The sequence below is a fragment of the Microplitis demolitor genome, chromosome 4, assembly GCF_026212275.2.
Source record: "Microplitis demolitor isolate Queensland-Clemson2020A chromosome 4, iyMicDemo2.1a, whole genome shotgun sequence".
Lineage (NCBI taxonomy): Eukaryota > Metazoa > Arthropoda > Insecta > Hymenoptera > Braconidae > Microplitis > Microplitis demolitor.
The window spans coordinates 18716630-18730582 of NC_068548.1; the positions used below are offsets into that span (position 1 = coordinate 18716630).

The 13953-nt window shown below is 27.6% G+C and overlaps 3 protein-coding genes across 3 annotated transcripts; 2 read left to right on the top strand and 1 right to left on the bottom strand.

Moving 5' to 3' along the window:
* The first annotated feature begins 43 nt into the window (after positions 1-43).
* On the top strand, positions 44-1788 carry LOC103568374 (uncharacterized). Its single transcript, XM_008545211.2, has 5 exons — positions 44-97; positions 289-382; positions 511-599; positions 1498-1618; positions 1703-1788. Exons 1-5 carry the CDS (start codon positions 44-46, stop codon positions 1786-1788), a joined length of 444 nt encoding a protein of 147 aa, XP_008543433.2.
* Positions 1789-1993: 205 nt separating this feature from the next.
* Positions 1994-5935, bottom strand: LOC103568288 (mitochondrial ribonuclease P catalytic subunit). The gene is made up of 5 exons (XM_008545099.3): positions 5812-5935; positions 4872-5720; positions 4508-4757; positions 2716-2852; positions 1994-2647 (listed from the first exon to the last, which is right to left on the bottom strand). The coding sequence occupies exons 2-5, from the start codon at positions 5717-5719 to the stop codon at positions 2302-2304; spliced, it is 1581 nt and encodes a 526-aa protein (XP_008543321.1). The 5' UTR covers position 5720; positions 5812-5935; the 3' UTR covers positions 1994-2301.
* Positions 5936-8151: 2216 nt separating this feature from the next.
* On the top strand, positions 8152-13945 carry LOC103568287 (signal recognition particle receptor subunit alpha homolog). Its single transcript, XM_008545098.3, has 6 exons — positions 8152-8433; positions 8888-9266; positions 10146-10187; positions 10259-11087; positions 11857-12271; positions 13697-13945. The coding sequence occupies exons 1-6, from the start codon at positions 8317-8319 to the stop codon at positions 13820-13822; spliced, it is 1908 nt and encodes a 635-aa protein (XP_008543320.1). The 5' UTR covers positions 8152-8316; the 3' UTR covers positions 13823-13945.
* Positions 13946-13953: the final 8 nt, after the last annotated feature.

Consider the following 13953-nt stretch of genomic DNA (forward strand, 5'->3'; position numbering starts at 1 on the left):
TTTTCAAAATTTAAAATAGTGCTTTAATAAACAAACAACCAAAATGAAGTGCTTCACATTAGCTGCTGCAGGAATTTTATTCACTTTCCTTATTACTGTAATTAATTTTTTAATATTTCATTATATCTTCTGTTAAATTTATACTTTGCAATTATATATATATATATATATATATATATATATATATATATATATATATATATATATATATATATATATATATATATATATTTTGTTTCACGATTTAATTCATTTTTAACTTTTATATTTTTTGAATTAATAATGTAGGTAAATAAAGCTAGTTCGAATTCAGAAATAGATGAACTTATTAAAAAGTCAATGGAAGAAACTTTTAAGGCATGCAAAGATAAATTAACACCAGGTAAGTACAAATATAAATCTATATTATAAAAATTAGGACAGAAAATATAAGAAGTAATTTGGAATTTATGTAAATATTATTGGTTGTTTTATTTTAAATTTATATACATATTTTTTTTAATAATTTAGAAAATTTTGCGCTTCTTAACAAGGATCCACATGCTGATAATCAAGAAATTAAATGTTTTAAAGCATGCGGTATGAATCATGCAGGTGTTGTAAGTAAAAAATATATTAATTCTACTTGATATTTTTAGGTATATTTCTTATAAAAATATAGATATGGTAGAGAGTCTCATGTCGCAATTTTCAAAGAATTTTACTATGATATATTTTATTTTGCCGAGAACTGTCAAAAAATGCCATTGGTTCAAAAGTTTTGTATGTATGTACGTATGTATATAACGCGCCGTCAGACGGTTGCTGGCTACAATTTTTATCGGATTTCAATAAAACTTGGTACACTTGTTCTTTGAGAAATTACCTTGTTCAAGTTCAGAGATGAGCAAATTCGATCGAATAGTTTAGAAGATGCGGGTGTTTGAAATTTTTTTTGATTATTGTAAAAATATCATTTTTTGCTTTATCCTTAAATAACTTTTGAACCGGAAACGATAACTTAATTTTGTAAAATGCATCTTGAAGTTCGTGAAATCAGCTTTGATTTTCACTGCATAACTTGTGTTTTATAACAATTTCTTCTAACAAATTGATGATCTCGAATATTTGAAAAAAATTGAAATAATTTACTTTCGCAGCTTCATCTTCTCATAACTTCTGAATGATAAGACATAATTGATATTCGTAAATTTTATAGTGTAGCTCATGAAATAAACATCAACTGACACTATTATAAATTTATTTTTGATTTATTAGTTCATTTTTAGTGGCGTTTCAAAGATACCAGAATCAATATCATGAAATTGAAATTAAGTCTACACAATTATTTTAATTTTTTGAAATGCATGTTGTAGTTTATGAAATAAGCTTTAATTAACGATTTAGAACTTCATTTTAAATTTATTTAAATAAGAAAAATACTTTTTCATTCCGGGTATGGCCGGATTGCCCATTTTCATATTTAATTGAATTTATGTCTTTTTTTATTTTCTGTAGATGACAGACGGTAAATTACAAATTGATAAAATGGAAGAAAAGTTAAATTCTATGTTGGAAGGAGGTAAAAAAGACTTTGCAAAAGTCTTGATTGAAGGTGCAAAACCATGCGTCGAAGAAGGTAAAGATAATAAGTATTAATTATATAAGCAAAGAAATATATAAAAAACATGAAATTAATAAAAAATATTTTAAAAATCTAAAGCTAATAAGGGTGAGAATGAATGTGAAGTAGCGGCCGCTTTCGAGACATGCGCACAAAAAGCTATAAACACTAAATCTGGTAATTAAAAAAAAAGTTCTATGGAAAATAAATTTAGGATAAAAATATAAAACGACTACGGAATTCCATGGGTCTGTCTACTGAATAATTAACTTATAATTTTATATTATTTTAATTTAATAGTCAGCAACAAATGAGCATTTTTTAATTTTTTTTTTAATATTTTGTAACTAATAAAACTGTAAATCGATTAATAAAATAGAAAATTTAACCTTCTGTATTATTTTTATTTTTATTTACTACTTGCAATAAATAAAAAAAATTATATCATAGTATAGTTATCAAAAATTTAATTTTTATCACTTATTTTTCGAATCAATTCACAATAAATCTTTCGTAGATATTTATAATTTGTAATCTAATTGATTTATTATCATTATTAAAAATATAAAATAAGAATAATTGACAACATTTTTACAATTTTAATTAAAAAAAAAAAATGTTTTATAAAGAAAGAAAACAGCAGAAGTAAATTATTTTTTTTCTGTGTACTTTTAACTAAAAATATGGACAATAATGAGTTAATGATTTTTTCTAAGGCAAATCCACGTCTGAGGTGGTCTCGGAATATAAAGATCGGCTGATTTTAGATCTGAATCTTCAGCACATGGTAGATGCCAGCCATGTGAATTTTTTTGAGCAACTGGAAGATATTTGGGAGGATAAACAAGTAATAATGTTCTATGGAAATTTGTTCCAACGTATGTAGGAAAGATCTGCCGGCTTATCTGCCAGTGACGGAATAATTGCCGAGTTTTATCATCCTGCAGGTCGAATTTATGCTGACGCATTAAATCTCGAGATACGAAATATGAATTTGCGCCACTGGCAAGAGTTGCGTAGAGTAAGAATGGGTCATCCTGTGATCTAAATAAATTAAGAATAAAAAAACATCAACTCAAATTCATTATTAATAGATGAGAATTCATACTTACAAATTATTTGCGAAAAATAGGTAGCAATGTTTTCGTATGTAACTCATATGATTTTGTGACCATTTATTCATATGCTTGCGTCCTAGTATGAATATTTTTTTCTTTTGTGCAACGAATTTTTCAACAACTAACGCTAGCTAGAAAATTAATTTAATTATTTGAGTTTCAGTAAACAAAAATTAAAAAATAATCACACTATTCTCTATAATCTAAGTTCTTAATTAAAAATTATTTCCATCAGAAAACTTTTGAGACATTAGAAAAAAATTCTAAAACTTTATAAAGCATCCGTTAAATTTTCAAAACTGTCTAAAACATTTAAAAAAGTTTCAGAGCTTTCTGGAATAAAATAAAAATCTAAAAACCGGACCCTGCGGTCCAATTCCAAAACTTCCTGCTGTTTTCGGGTTTAGAGAGCTTAAATGTTATTATTTGTAAACTTTTGTTTGACGATATCTCTGGAACGAATCGATCGATTTGCTCGTGATTTGAGGCAACCAAAAGACTTATTGAGACTTATATAAACGACTCAACTGATCTACTCTAAATTCTAATCAGTTTTAAGTCTTGGCGAGCCCTTTCGATTACTGCACAGTAAATTCAAATCGATTGATTCGTTCCAAAGATATTGTCAGACTAAAAAAGTTTATATACAGATCTGACAGTAGTCAAAAGTTTTGTAGAATATCAAGACATCGAGATCTGATGAAAGCTCAATTTTCGAAAATCGGACCGAAACCAATAACTTCCCTCTTTTTTAAAAATTTAAAATTTTTCTAGCGGGGAGTTAAAAAAATTACGAATTACCAGCGAATTAACATCTATACCAGAAACAGGTTTACCCAAATTAAAACACCATCCGAGTCAACTCAACTGAATTAAATTTTAAAAAACACTCCCAACAATAATCTATTTATGACAGATATAAATGTACCAGAACCACGATAAGGTGATATAAAACCCGCACGGAAAAAATTGAACTGTATCAATGGAGAAGCGAAAAGAATCATAATGATAAAGTGATCCGTACTTACTATCATTCTAAATAGTAAGTTTTTCATTTAAAATTTAAACGTGAATAATTATGGGATAAGCATCAAAATTTATTGTCTATGCAAGAAAAATTAATATTTAAACTTTAAAAATCGTAACTTAAACATTCAAAATTTATGACACGTATTATAAAATTTGTTTGAAATGTTAAAGTTTCCTGTATGAATATCCAGGTTCCGGGTTGTAATTTCAGGCACTAATTTTTAAAGTTTATTTTTTCGGCGCAAGGATGAATTAATAATAGTGTGACTAAACTTTTAACGGAAAAAACACGTGGATTTCCATGTTAACTAACATGTCTTCTCATTGAATAGAAAAGTTTCGGAGTAAAGCTTGAACTTGAGGAGAGTTGCTCTAGATAGAGTTGTTTTGGAGTAATCAGTTCAAGGATAGTTTTATTTTACGATAGACATATTTTAGGTAGAGAAATGCTACACGGAAAGAAAATCCCACTAAAATTTACCATGTTAACATCGTAATCGTAGACTAGACTTTCATTGGCGTCAAGTTTTAAATGCCTTATTTCAAAATTTACTATAGTCTTTGTTAAAATTACGATGTTAAATAGCAAAAAATATAACCTACATAGTAAATTTTTAAATAAGACATTTAAAAATTGACGCTAATGAAAGTCTAGTCCACGATTACGATGTTAACATGGTAAATTTTAGTGGAATTTTCTTTCCGTGCATAGAGAGATTTTGGAGCGATTTGTCATAATGCCAAACTTTTCAATTACCTCTTGGCCTAACGACGATTTTTGAGTTCGATTGAGGGTATAAGCCGCGTTAAGTCCATCAATACAGATATCATAAGGTTTTGTTGAGTCAACAAATTTTTTAAACTGCCTCAACTCCTCAGGAGTTGTTTTGCCATAAACATCTTCGCCTATTAAATTTTTAGATAACACAAGATCCGTCAAATATTGAAAATCTCCTGGCTTAAGATCTAAAGGTTTCAGTGCTTGTCTACAATGATCACACGTACCACTGTTGAATAATTGTAAAAATATATCATTAGCTACTATATAGTTAATTAAAACTATTGAGTATAGAATAAATTATAAATTTATTCATTAAAAATTAATTACATAACATATTTACTCTTTTCCAATCGATGTTTTTCTAGCAGCCCATTCGCCGGTGCTAACAAGGAGATCAATTATTGACGTAATAACATCTAGAGGCGCTAATACGTCATTCGCTTTCCATAATTCAAATAATTTGTTAATAACATACTCCAATTCTCGCGAATTATTGGACGTTCTCGTACAATATTTTAAAAAAGAATTATAGGCACGTTTACTAGGTGATAATCGTGGGAACATTTGTGATAAAAGCTCCCAACCAAATTTAAATTCATCATGATCAAAAGCTGCTGATATAATTGACGAGTAAGAAGCGCTACGTGACGTACTTGTCATTGTGATCATGTCTAATAATTCAACACTTTCTTTCCATCTTTCTGTCAATGATAAACCCAAGATTAAATATTCAGCAGTGATTGCATCAACAACTGGATACTTTGTCCTTACTTCATCATATAGACGATAAATCTCTTCAATTTCTTGTGAGTCCAATACCTTTTGGCTGTCATACAGTGCTTTAAAATATTTACCAACAGTTGCAATATTCAAATTTTTATTTTCATTTCGTATTAAATGTTGGACGTAATTTAATGCCAAATTCGGATTATCTGATTCTCTACATGTGTCAATAATAACACAGTCAATATTGGCTTCATTGATGGCTGCACTACTGTCAAATAATTCTTTGCGTATTAATGACCATTTGTCATCAGCAATATTTGATTCTACATTAAGTAATTTATTTATTATTAACTCTTTACAATGTCTTACTTCGTGTGTAAATGTTCTTTTATTAATTATTAATTTCTTAGGTGTCAACATCAACCGACATATATTAATCCAAGGGAATTTGATTATAGACATGCTGAAATACAAATTTATAATTAATTAGTTTATCAATTCTATTGTATAATTTTTAATTTAGTGTAAATATTATAATAAGTAATTATCGTTACTTGAAAATTAGCCGCAGATATATTGATATTTATTTATAACTATTTCAAATATTATTATTAAATGATATATCCAATTCCATTTTTTAATATATATTTTGTTTAACGCACATGGTTATCATGGACCTGTTTTTTTTTTTACTCAGAAAAAGTTTCTGTAGACTATAGAGGCGTCAGTTTAAAGTTCTGACATTTTCCCGCCATTTATTGAACATAAAAATAAAAGCAACATCTGACAGTTTTATATATTTTTTTATATAAATAAATTACATATTATTAGTATAATAATGTTTCAAAATCATGTACTTACATATATAAAGATTTCATACACATTTTCAAAAATATTTTTATTAATTTTTATTTTTGACATTTAGAAACAAAAAGATTTCTCGAGTCTGCTGCTTTAATTATTACTGGAGTTAATTATATCTGTTTTATTTTTCTTCGTGATATATTTCACCATTTGCAACAAATATATATATATATATATATATATTGCGTTACATAAGTGTGAATGCACCAGACAATTAGCAATTTTAAAAATTTTGAAACGAATAAATAAAATGTAAGTGGAATAAAAATTAAAAAATGCATATTTAGATAATTGAACAACACGTACGCGCATTTTTTTCAATTTAATTGATTTTATTAATTAATTTACTTATTTAAAATTTATAAATTATCTCATGTCTGCTACATTCACACTGATTCGCGTTACTAATTTCAAAAGGGCGTATAATTATTTTTTCATTGCCAATCATCTTGTAGACTTATTTTACAGCTAAAAACTCAAAAAAAGAAAAACATTTTCAGTTTTAGAATAAGTCTTCATATGATTAACGATTAAGAAAAAATTGTACGCCCTTTTGATTTTAAACTAAATGACTAAAGCCAAAAAAGGCGCATAAAAATATAAGTCCTTCTGGAATTAAGATATGAGCATGAATGTAATAGTAATAAATATCAGACAGTTTATAAATTTTAATTATTTTATTATACACCCTTATTAATTATTCTTATTACTTACGCGGTATTTAAATATTTGAAAAATAATTTATTAAAAATTGGGGGAAACTAAAAATCGTACGTCAAAATAAAATGGCGGCAGAATATGATAGAAAAATATTTAGAAAATTAAAAAAAAACACGAAAGTGTTTGAACAAACCTTGGTGGGGAAATAATGTGCAGAAGGGTGTCCTGATACACTTGGAGATTTGAATTAAATTGCTCCAAGTGCATTGCAGCTAAAAAAACTTCACTTAACTGCTATTTCCCACCAGACGATGCCAGATGATTTTGCTCAGGAACTTGGAAGTTATCAGCATCAGCAATTCGCAACACTTTACTAGCACTGAACACTCAACACTTAACGACACCACAGACACTTTGCACAATTTAAATTTTACAAACACTGCATATTTTAATTAAATAATCACTATGAGCAATAAATTTTATGGATAATTCCGCGAATTAACTGCAATACTGTGTTTCAATTTAAACGTAAAGAAAGATCTGAACTAATACTGCCGTTGGCGATGATACTGACTGACGCTATTAGATCGCCAGTTGATACAAAACAATCGACTTTGCGATTTTTCAACCGCCCCCCACTTTAGCAAAAATCTGAACGTTGATTACAGTGACACGCGATAGCGCCATCTTGGCGCGAAATTTAAAAATTGAAATTTAATAATTTTATTAAAATTTATTTGAGTCAATAATAATATTAATTAGATTAAAAAGTATACTCGAAATTTATTAATTATTCTCATTACTTGCGCGATAAATTTAAATATTTGAAAAATAGCTTATTAGAAATGGGAGGAAAATAAAAAATCGTAAATCAAAATAAAATGGCGGCAGAATATGATAGAAATATTTAAAATATTAAATAAAAAAAACACGCAAGTGTTTCGCGTGAAAATTGTGCTGCCTCGCTGCACTTGCACGGCCTGCTACTGAGCTGTAACGCATTTTGGAGTGCACTCTTATTATTTTAAATTTAAGAGTGCACTCTTAAATTTAAAAAATGTCTTATGTCGGCTAAATTTACACTGATTTTGAAATTAGTGACGCGGTATATATATTTGATAATAAACATACTAACAGTATAGTGATAAAAAACAAATGTCATTTTTGAGTTTTGACAAAAAAAAAAATACAGAACTTTTATAAAATAAAAAAAAAAACTTTTCGAAAAATGTCGATAAAGAAAATGATTTTTAAATCAACGCCATCTTCTGATTATAAAACGAAATAATTTTCTTTTGATAAGATAAATTAGTAAATCCTTTCTCTCTCTCTCTTCTTTTTATAGCGACAACTTTATTTCCGGTAATCTGACGTGTACAAAAAAAAACATATGGTTATACACAACACACATTTATTGTGAACAGCTGTAGGTTAGCTACATTTATTAGACATTTGAATATATATATATATATAAATAGATAAACAGAAAAAACATATAATTATTAGTTAAAAAATATAAAATAATATATTTAAAAATGTTGGATTTATTTACAATATTTAGTAAGGGTGGAATTGTTCTTTGGTGCTTCCAAAGTACATCACAAATATTTACTCCAACTGTTAATGCACTTATAAGAAGTGTCATATTGCAGGTAAATATTTTCATAACATTTTTATTAAATCAATAACATATAAATAAAAATATATTTTATCAGTTTAATTTATTAAATAAATCACATAAGAAATGAGTGCGAATGCAGCAGACACCAGACATTTTATAAATTTTAAATAAATAAATAAATTAAAATAATAAAATTTAAAAAAATGCGCGTACTGATTTTTCATTGATCTAAATACGCATTTTTTTATTTTTATCCTGCTTACATTTTATTTATTCAAAAATTTAAAAAATTCTCACTTGTCAGTGACATTTACACTCATCATAAAAAAACATGTATGCAAATAAAATACGATAATTTAAAATACTCATTATTTACATAATTCATTAGAAGTTAGAATTGATAAGAAACTGACTTGTCATATCGTATAATTATTACATAATCATAATAACAACCAGTTAATGATAATTTATTATTATTATTCTAGGAACGTACAGGAGTTAATTCATATGAACATGAATCTCTACGTTTGCAATATAAATTGGATAATGAATTTGAACTGATATTTGTTGTTGCGTATCAAAAAATATTGCAATTATCTTATGTTGATAAATTTTTAAACGATATTCACTTAGAATTTCGTGATAAGTTCAAAAATCAATTAAATAACTCTGATTGGTTTTATAATTATAAATTTATTGATGATTTTAAATATATATTAACGAATGCGGAGCAATGGGGTAAACAACAAGCTAAATTACCTAAGCAAATGCGTACTTTTGACGAAAGTTTTAAATCGAAAAAAACTGTAGCTAGTATGATTGAAAGAAAAGATGATAAAGATAATAATAAAAAACAACAGCAAGGTAAAAATTTTATTTTTATACATACCGCGCCACCAATTGGCTGCCCAATTTCAAAACACTAAGGGACAGTAAGGCTGAAAATTTAAATTTCTCCCCTGTTTAGAGGGAAAAAAGTCGTACTTTTCTTTTATGAGAAAACAAATTATAAAAATTCTTTCCATATACAGAGGAAAAAATTTTAATTCATATTTCAAAAATTTTACTTTTGTAAGTTACTGTGTTTTGAAATTGGGCAGCTGTAATTCTAAAAAGACATTTCTATTCGCCCTTTTGGATTTAGTCACTGAGTTTAAAACCAAAAGGATAATTCTTATTTTAATTGCAAATCATATCGTAGACTTATTCTGGAGTTAATTTAGATTACAAATTATAGATCCTTTAGAAAGTTTCCTAAAGTCAAAAGGGCTAAAAAATTTAAGTCCTTTTAAAATTAGAAACGCGATATAGAGTACAAGTACCGGTTTTGGATGCTACTTAATTTCTAGAAATCTTATATTTTATTTTGATAAAAATTTTAATTAATCAAAATTTGATTGCATTTTTATTAAGGAATGTCTCCTTAGTTTGAAATAGCCGTAGCCCACAAATTAAAAAAATTTTGAAGTCAGTATATTTTCAAAAAAAAAATTTTCGCGCTTCTTTTAAAATTTTTTAAACATGGATCACATCTTTTAGAACTGAGGTATCAATATGAAAATAATGGAAAATATTGATACTGTAATAAATAAAATTAAAATTTTTTTTAATATGATCCAAAATCTTTCATATTTTTGTGTATTCCATAAATCACTATCAGGATTTTCTAAATATCCGGAACTTGTAGTTTTAGCCCGTATGTTATTTAATTTGTAATAATAAACAATGAAATTATTTTTAAAGGGAAGAAGAAAAAACCTAATGCAGGAAATGATGAAGTTCCAGGTAAAGAAGCTTTAATTTATTTTTTAGTCTAAAATGAATGATGTAATTAAATTTATTAATTAAAATTTAAGCTAAAATTCAAGAAATTTTAAAAGAAAATAATGACGTCAATTCAAATGTAAATAATGAAGAAGATATGGGTGATGATCCACTGGCTATAAATCGTATAAAGTTGGCGCAAAGATTCAACAGCCAAAAGAAAAAACCGGAAAAACAAAAAAGCCCGAAGGAAGAGAAAGCAGGAAAGAAACCACGTGTATGGGATCTTGGTGGTACAAATAAAGATTTACCAAATCTTGAACGTACTAGAGATAAAATATCCGACACGCCAGTTTCCGTCCAAGCTAATACTGCTCTTGTTGGTCAGATGAAAGGTGCGATTCGTGATTTAGAAGTTGAAAGCGATTCTGAAGATGAAATAAACAATAAAACTGCAGCAATAAGCAACAACAATAAATCACAATCAAATAAATCATCTGGAGGAATGTTTTCAATGTTCAAAGGTCTTGTTAGCAATAAATCATTGACACCAGAAAATTTAGATCCGGTTTTAGAGAAAATGAAGGATCATTTAATTATGAAAAATGTTGCTGCTGATATTTCAATGAGTCTTTGTAATTCTGTACGCGCTAAACTCGAAGGAAAAGTATTGGGAACATTTGAAAGTGTTGCGAGTACTGTTAAAAATACATTGACTGATTCACTTGTACAAATATTATCACCTAAACGCAGAGTTGATATACTCCGTGATGCTTATGAGGCAAAAAAGAATGGGCGGCCGTATGTTATGTCTTTTTGTGGAGTCAATGGTGTTGGGAAATCAACAAATTTAGCTAAAATATGTTTTTGGTTGATTGAAAATAATTTCCGTGTATTAATTGCTGCATGTGATACATTCCGGTAAATAATATACAACTATATTTTATATTAAGGGGGAATTAGGTGTATGACAGCATATTTTCAGTAATTTTCATGAATTTTTTTAATACATAATTATGTATATTTTATTTATACCTCGGGGTCATTTTATACATATATTCAAGAGTATATTTTAAAACATTTTCCCAAGTCAAGTTGTAATTAACTTTTTGTCGCCACTTATGTCAAGTCTTTTAAGCAGATATTTTTTGGTGACATAAATTTCTGATTATATTGTCAACATTTTGGTGCCTTATCGATTGATCAAAAAACAGTTTCAAAACTTCTATCTTATAAATTCCAAGTAGCAGACTTGACTTCGCGACATCTATAAGATATCAGTTTTTTGACATATAGATAAGGCACCAAAATGCTGACAAAAAGATCAGAAATTTATCACCGGAAAAATGTCTGCTTAAAAGACTTGACAAGTGACGACAAAAAGTTAATCACAAATAGTGTTCAACGAAGAAATACATCTGTACGTCTTATTTTTGTAAAAAAAACTTAACTTTGAGACAAAAAAAAATTTGTCTTGTCCTTTTAAAAGATATCGTAAAGTTGTCTCTGTGCTACTGGGGTTTAAACGGCTTGTAATTGAGTTTTGAAAATTAGAGAACATATATTTGAATAGTTCTACAATCGATTTATGGAAAAAAATAATTGAATTATTTGAAGTCTCTACATCTATTTCCCATCTTAAAAATTATACTTATTAATAAAATAAAATATTTAAAAAATCAAATTACAGAGCTGGAGCTGTAGAGCAATTACGTACGCATATGCGTCACTTGAATGCTTTACATCCACCAGAAAAACACGGCAACGTTACAATGGTTGAATTGTATGAAAAAGGATATGGTAAAGATGCTGCTGGAATAGCTGCTGAGGCTATTCGTCATGCCAGAGATACAAGAATTGATATTGTGCTGATTGACACTGCCGGTAGAATGCAAGATAACGAACCACTGATGCGTGCACTTGCTAAATTAATTAAGGTCAATCAGCCAGATCTTGTATTATTTGTTGGTGAAGCACTTGTTGGTAATGAGGCTGTTGATCAATTAGTTAAATTTAATCGTGCACTAGAAGATTACAGTAATTCGGAAAATCCACGTACTATTGATGGAATTGTTCTCACCAAGTTTGATACTATTGATGATAAAGTAAGTTTCAAATATAATAAGAATTAAATAAGGTTTTTATATAGAAATGAGGCTGCACACATTTTTCAATGTCCCAAGTGCTCACACTTTAAATTTCCATAATTAAGTTTTTCTACGTATTTAGTTACACGGCGGATTAAATTTTCTCTGTGTAATTTTTCCTTTAACATAAGATACCTCTGTAGGTCTTGCACCTCAAGGGCAAAAAAATGATAAAAATAATATGAAATCTTATAAATTTTCCAAAGTAAATTTTTAAATATATAATTGTACTTTTTATATAATACCGTAAGATAGGCGGTGGAGTTTTGAAGGTAGATATAAGAGCTACAATAATTTTGGAGCTCTTGTCATATTTGAAAATTGGCATATTTCTGTTATTTCATCACTGTTACGGTGTATAACAGCTCACCGAAAATTGAGATGCAAGTAGTTTGGACGGTATCCGCCTCCCTCTATTAGTATAGTGTTGAGCAAAGCTCGCAACACGGTTTAGTAAAAGTTGTAGTTCAAGAAAAGAGTACGTCAGCATAGCCTTGCTTTCTTGCTGATGAGTCCGTTAACCAGGGTGGCTACAAACCGGTAATGTCGGGAATTATAAGGAAATTTTAAAAAGTATCCGGAAATTTAATTACAACAGTTAAAAATTTAATAATTATTTAATAATACACAAGTCACAAAAATTAAGAGATGTTGAAAAAATTCCAAATTTTCAAGTGATTATCAACAGGCTGTAACTCAAAGGAGTCAAAAATAATAAAAAAAAATCAATCATAATTATCAAAAAAAATTTATTGAAACCTGTAGACCGTTTTTAAGACGAACAAAAATCAAGTTACAGGCTGTTGAAAATCACATAGAGATTTGGGATTTTTTTTAATATCTCCTAATTTCTATGGCTAGTGTATTTTAAAATTATTTTAATCATAAAATTTCTTGTTAAATATTTTAACTTACATATTTTTAACATCGAATAATCAAAAATAGGTCATGTTAATTTATTTGACTTTTTTTTGGTTTCTCGCTTGATTTAATCATTAAATTTAATTATTGACATTAAAAATACAACAAAAACTTCGAATATTAATGATATGAATAAAATTTCTGAATCAGGAAAAAAATATGAAGAACTTAACTGGAAAACCGGGAAATATGGAATTTTAAAATCATTTCTTTGTAGCCACCCTGAATTTATACCCTTTGTATAAACTTAGAACATTGGTTCTTATTTAACATCTAAATAAGCAAATATATCATCAATCCCCTGACAAACGCTGGCCATTGAAACTGGATTCAAAGCTATATATAAAGAATTGGTATTTTGTTTGCCAAAAGAGTTAGCAGCCACACTTCTATATAATTATCTAATAATAATAGTACTCTAATAATAGAAATAATAATTTATTTTTATTTTTATTGTCATAGGTTGGTGCAGCTATTTCCATGACTTACATTACTGGTCAACCAATTGTTTTCGTTGGCACAGGTCAAACTTATACAGATCTAAAGACATTGAATGCCAAGGCTGTGGTTCATGCTCTCATGAAATAAATTTTTTTTTTTTTTACAAAATTTATAAAAAAACAAAGGAAAAAAAAATATATTAACTAGCCTTGAATTAACTAATTTGTATATTTATATAAGAGAAAATTAATAATGCTGTTAATTAAAATTATTTAAAA

Bases quoted from the DNA above. Each gene is read 5' to 3' on its own strand.
- LOC103568288 (XM_008545099.3), bottom strand. From the start codon at position 5,719: ATGTCTATAATCAAATTCCCTTGGATTAATATATGTCGGTTGATGTTG. The intron at 2,853-4,507 runs GTAATTGAAAAG...TTAATTTTCTAG, and splicing joins AATCGTCGTTAGGCCAAGAG to CTAGCGTTAGTTGTTGAAAA. The intron at 2,648-2,715 runs GTAAGTATGAAT...TAATTTATTTAG, and splicing joins CTATTTTTCGCAAATAATTT to ATCACAGGATGACCCATTCT.
- LOC103568374 (XM_008545211.2), top strand. From the start codon at position 44: ATGAAGTGCTTCACATTAGCTGCTGCAGGAATTTTATTCACTTTCCTT. The intron at 600-1,497 runs GTAAGTAAAAAA...TATTTTCTGTAG, and splicing joins GTATGAATCATGCAGGTGTT to ATGACAGACGGTAAATTACA. The intron at 1,619-1,702 runs GTAAAGATAATA...AAAAATCTAAAG, and splicing joins AAAACCATGCGTCGAAGAAG to CTAATAAGGGTGAGAATGAA.
- LOC103568287 (XM_008545098.3), top strand. From the start codon at position 8,317: ATGTTGGATTTATTTACAATATTTAGTAAGGGTGGAATTGTTCTTTGG. The intron at 9,267-10,145 runs GTAAAAATTTTA...TTATTTTTAAAG, and splicing joins TAATAAAAAACAACAGCAAG to GGAAGAAGAAAAAACCTAAT. The intron at 11,088-11,856 runs GTAAATAATATA...ATCAAATTACAG, and splicing joins GCTGCATGTGATACATTCCG to AGCTGGAGCTGTAGAGCAAT.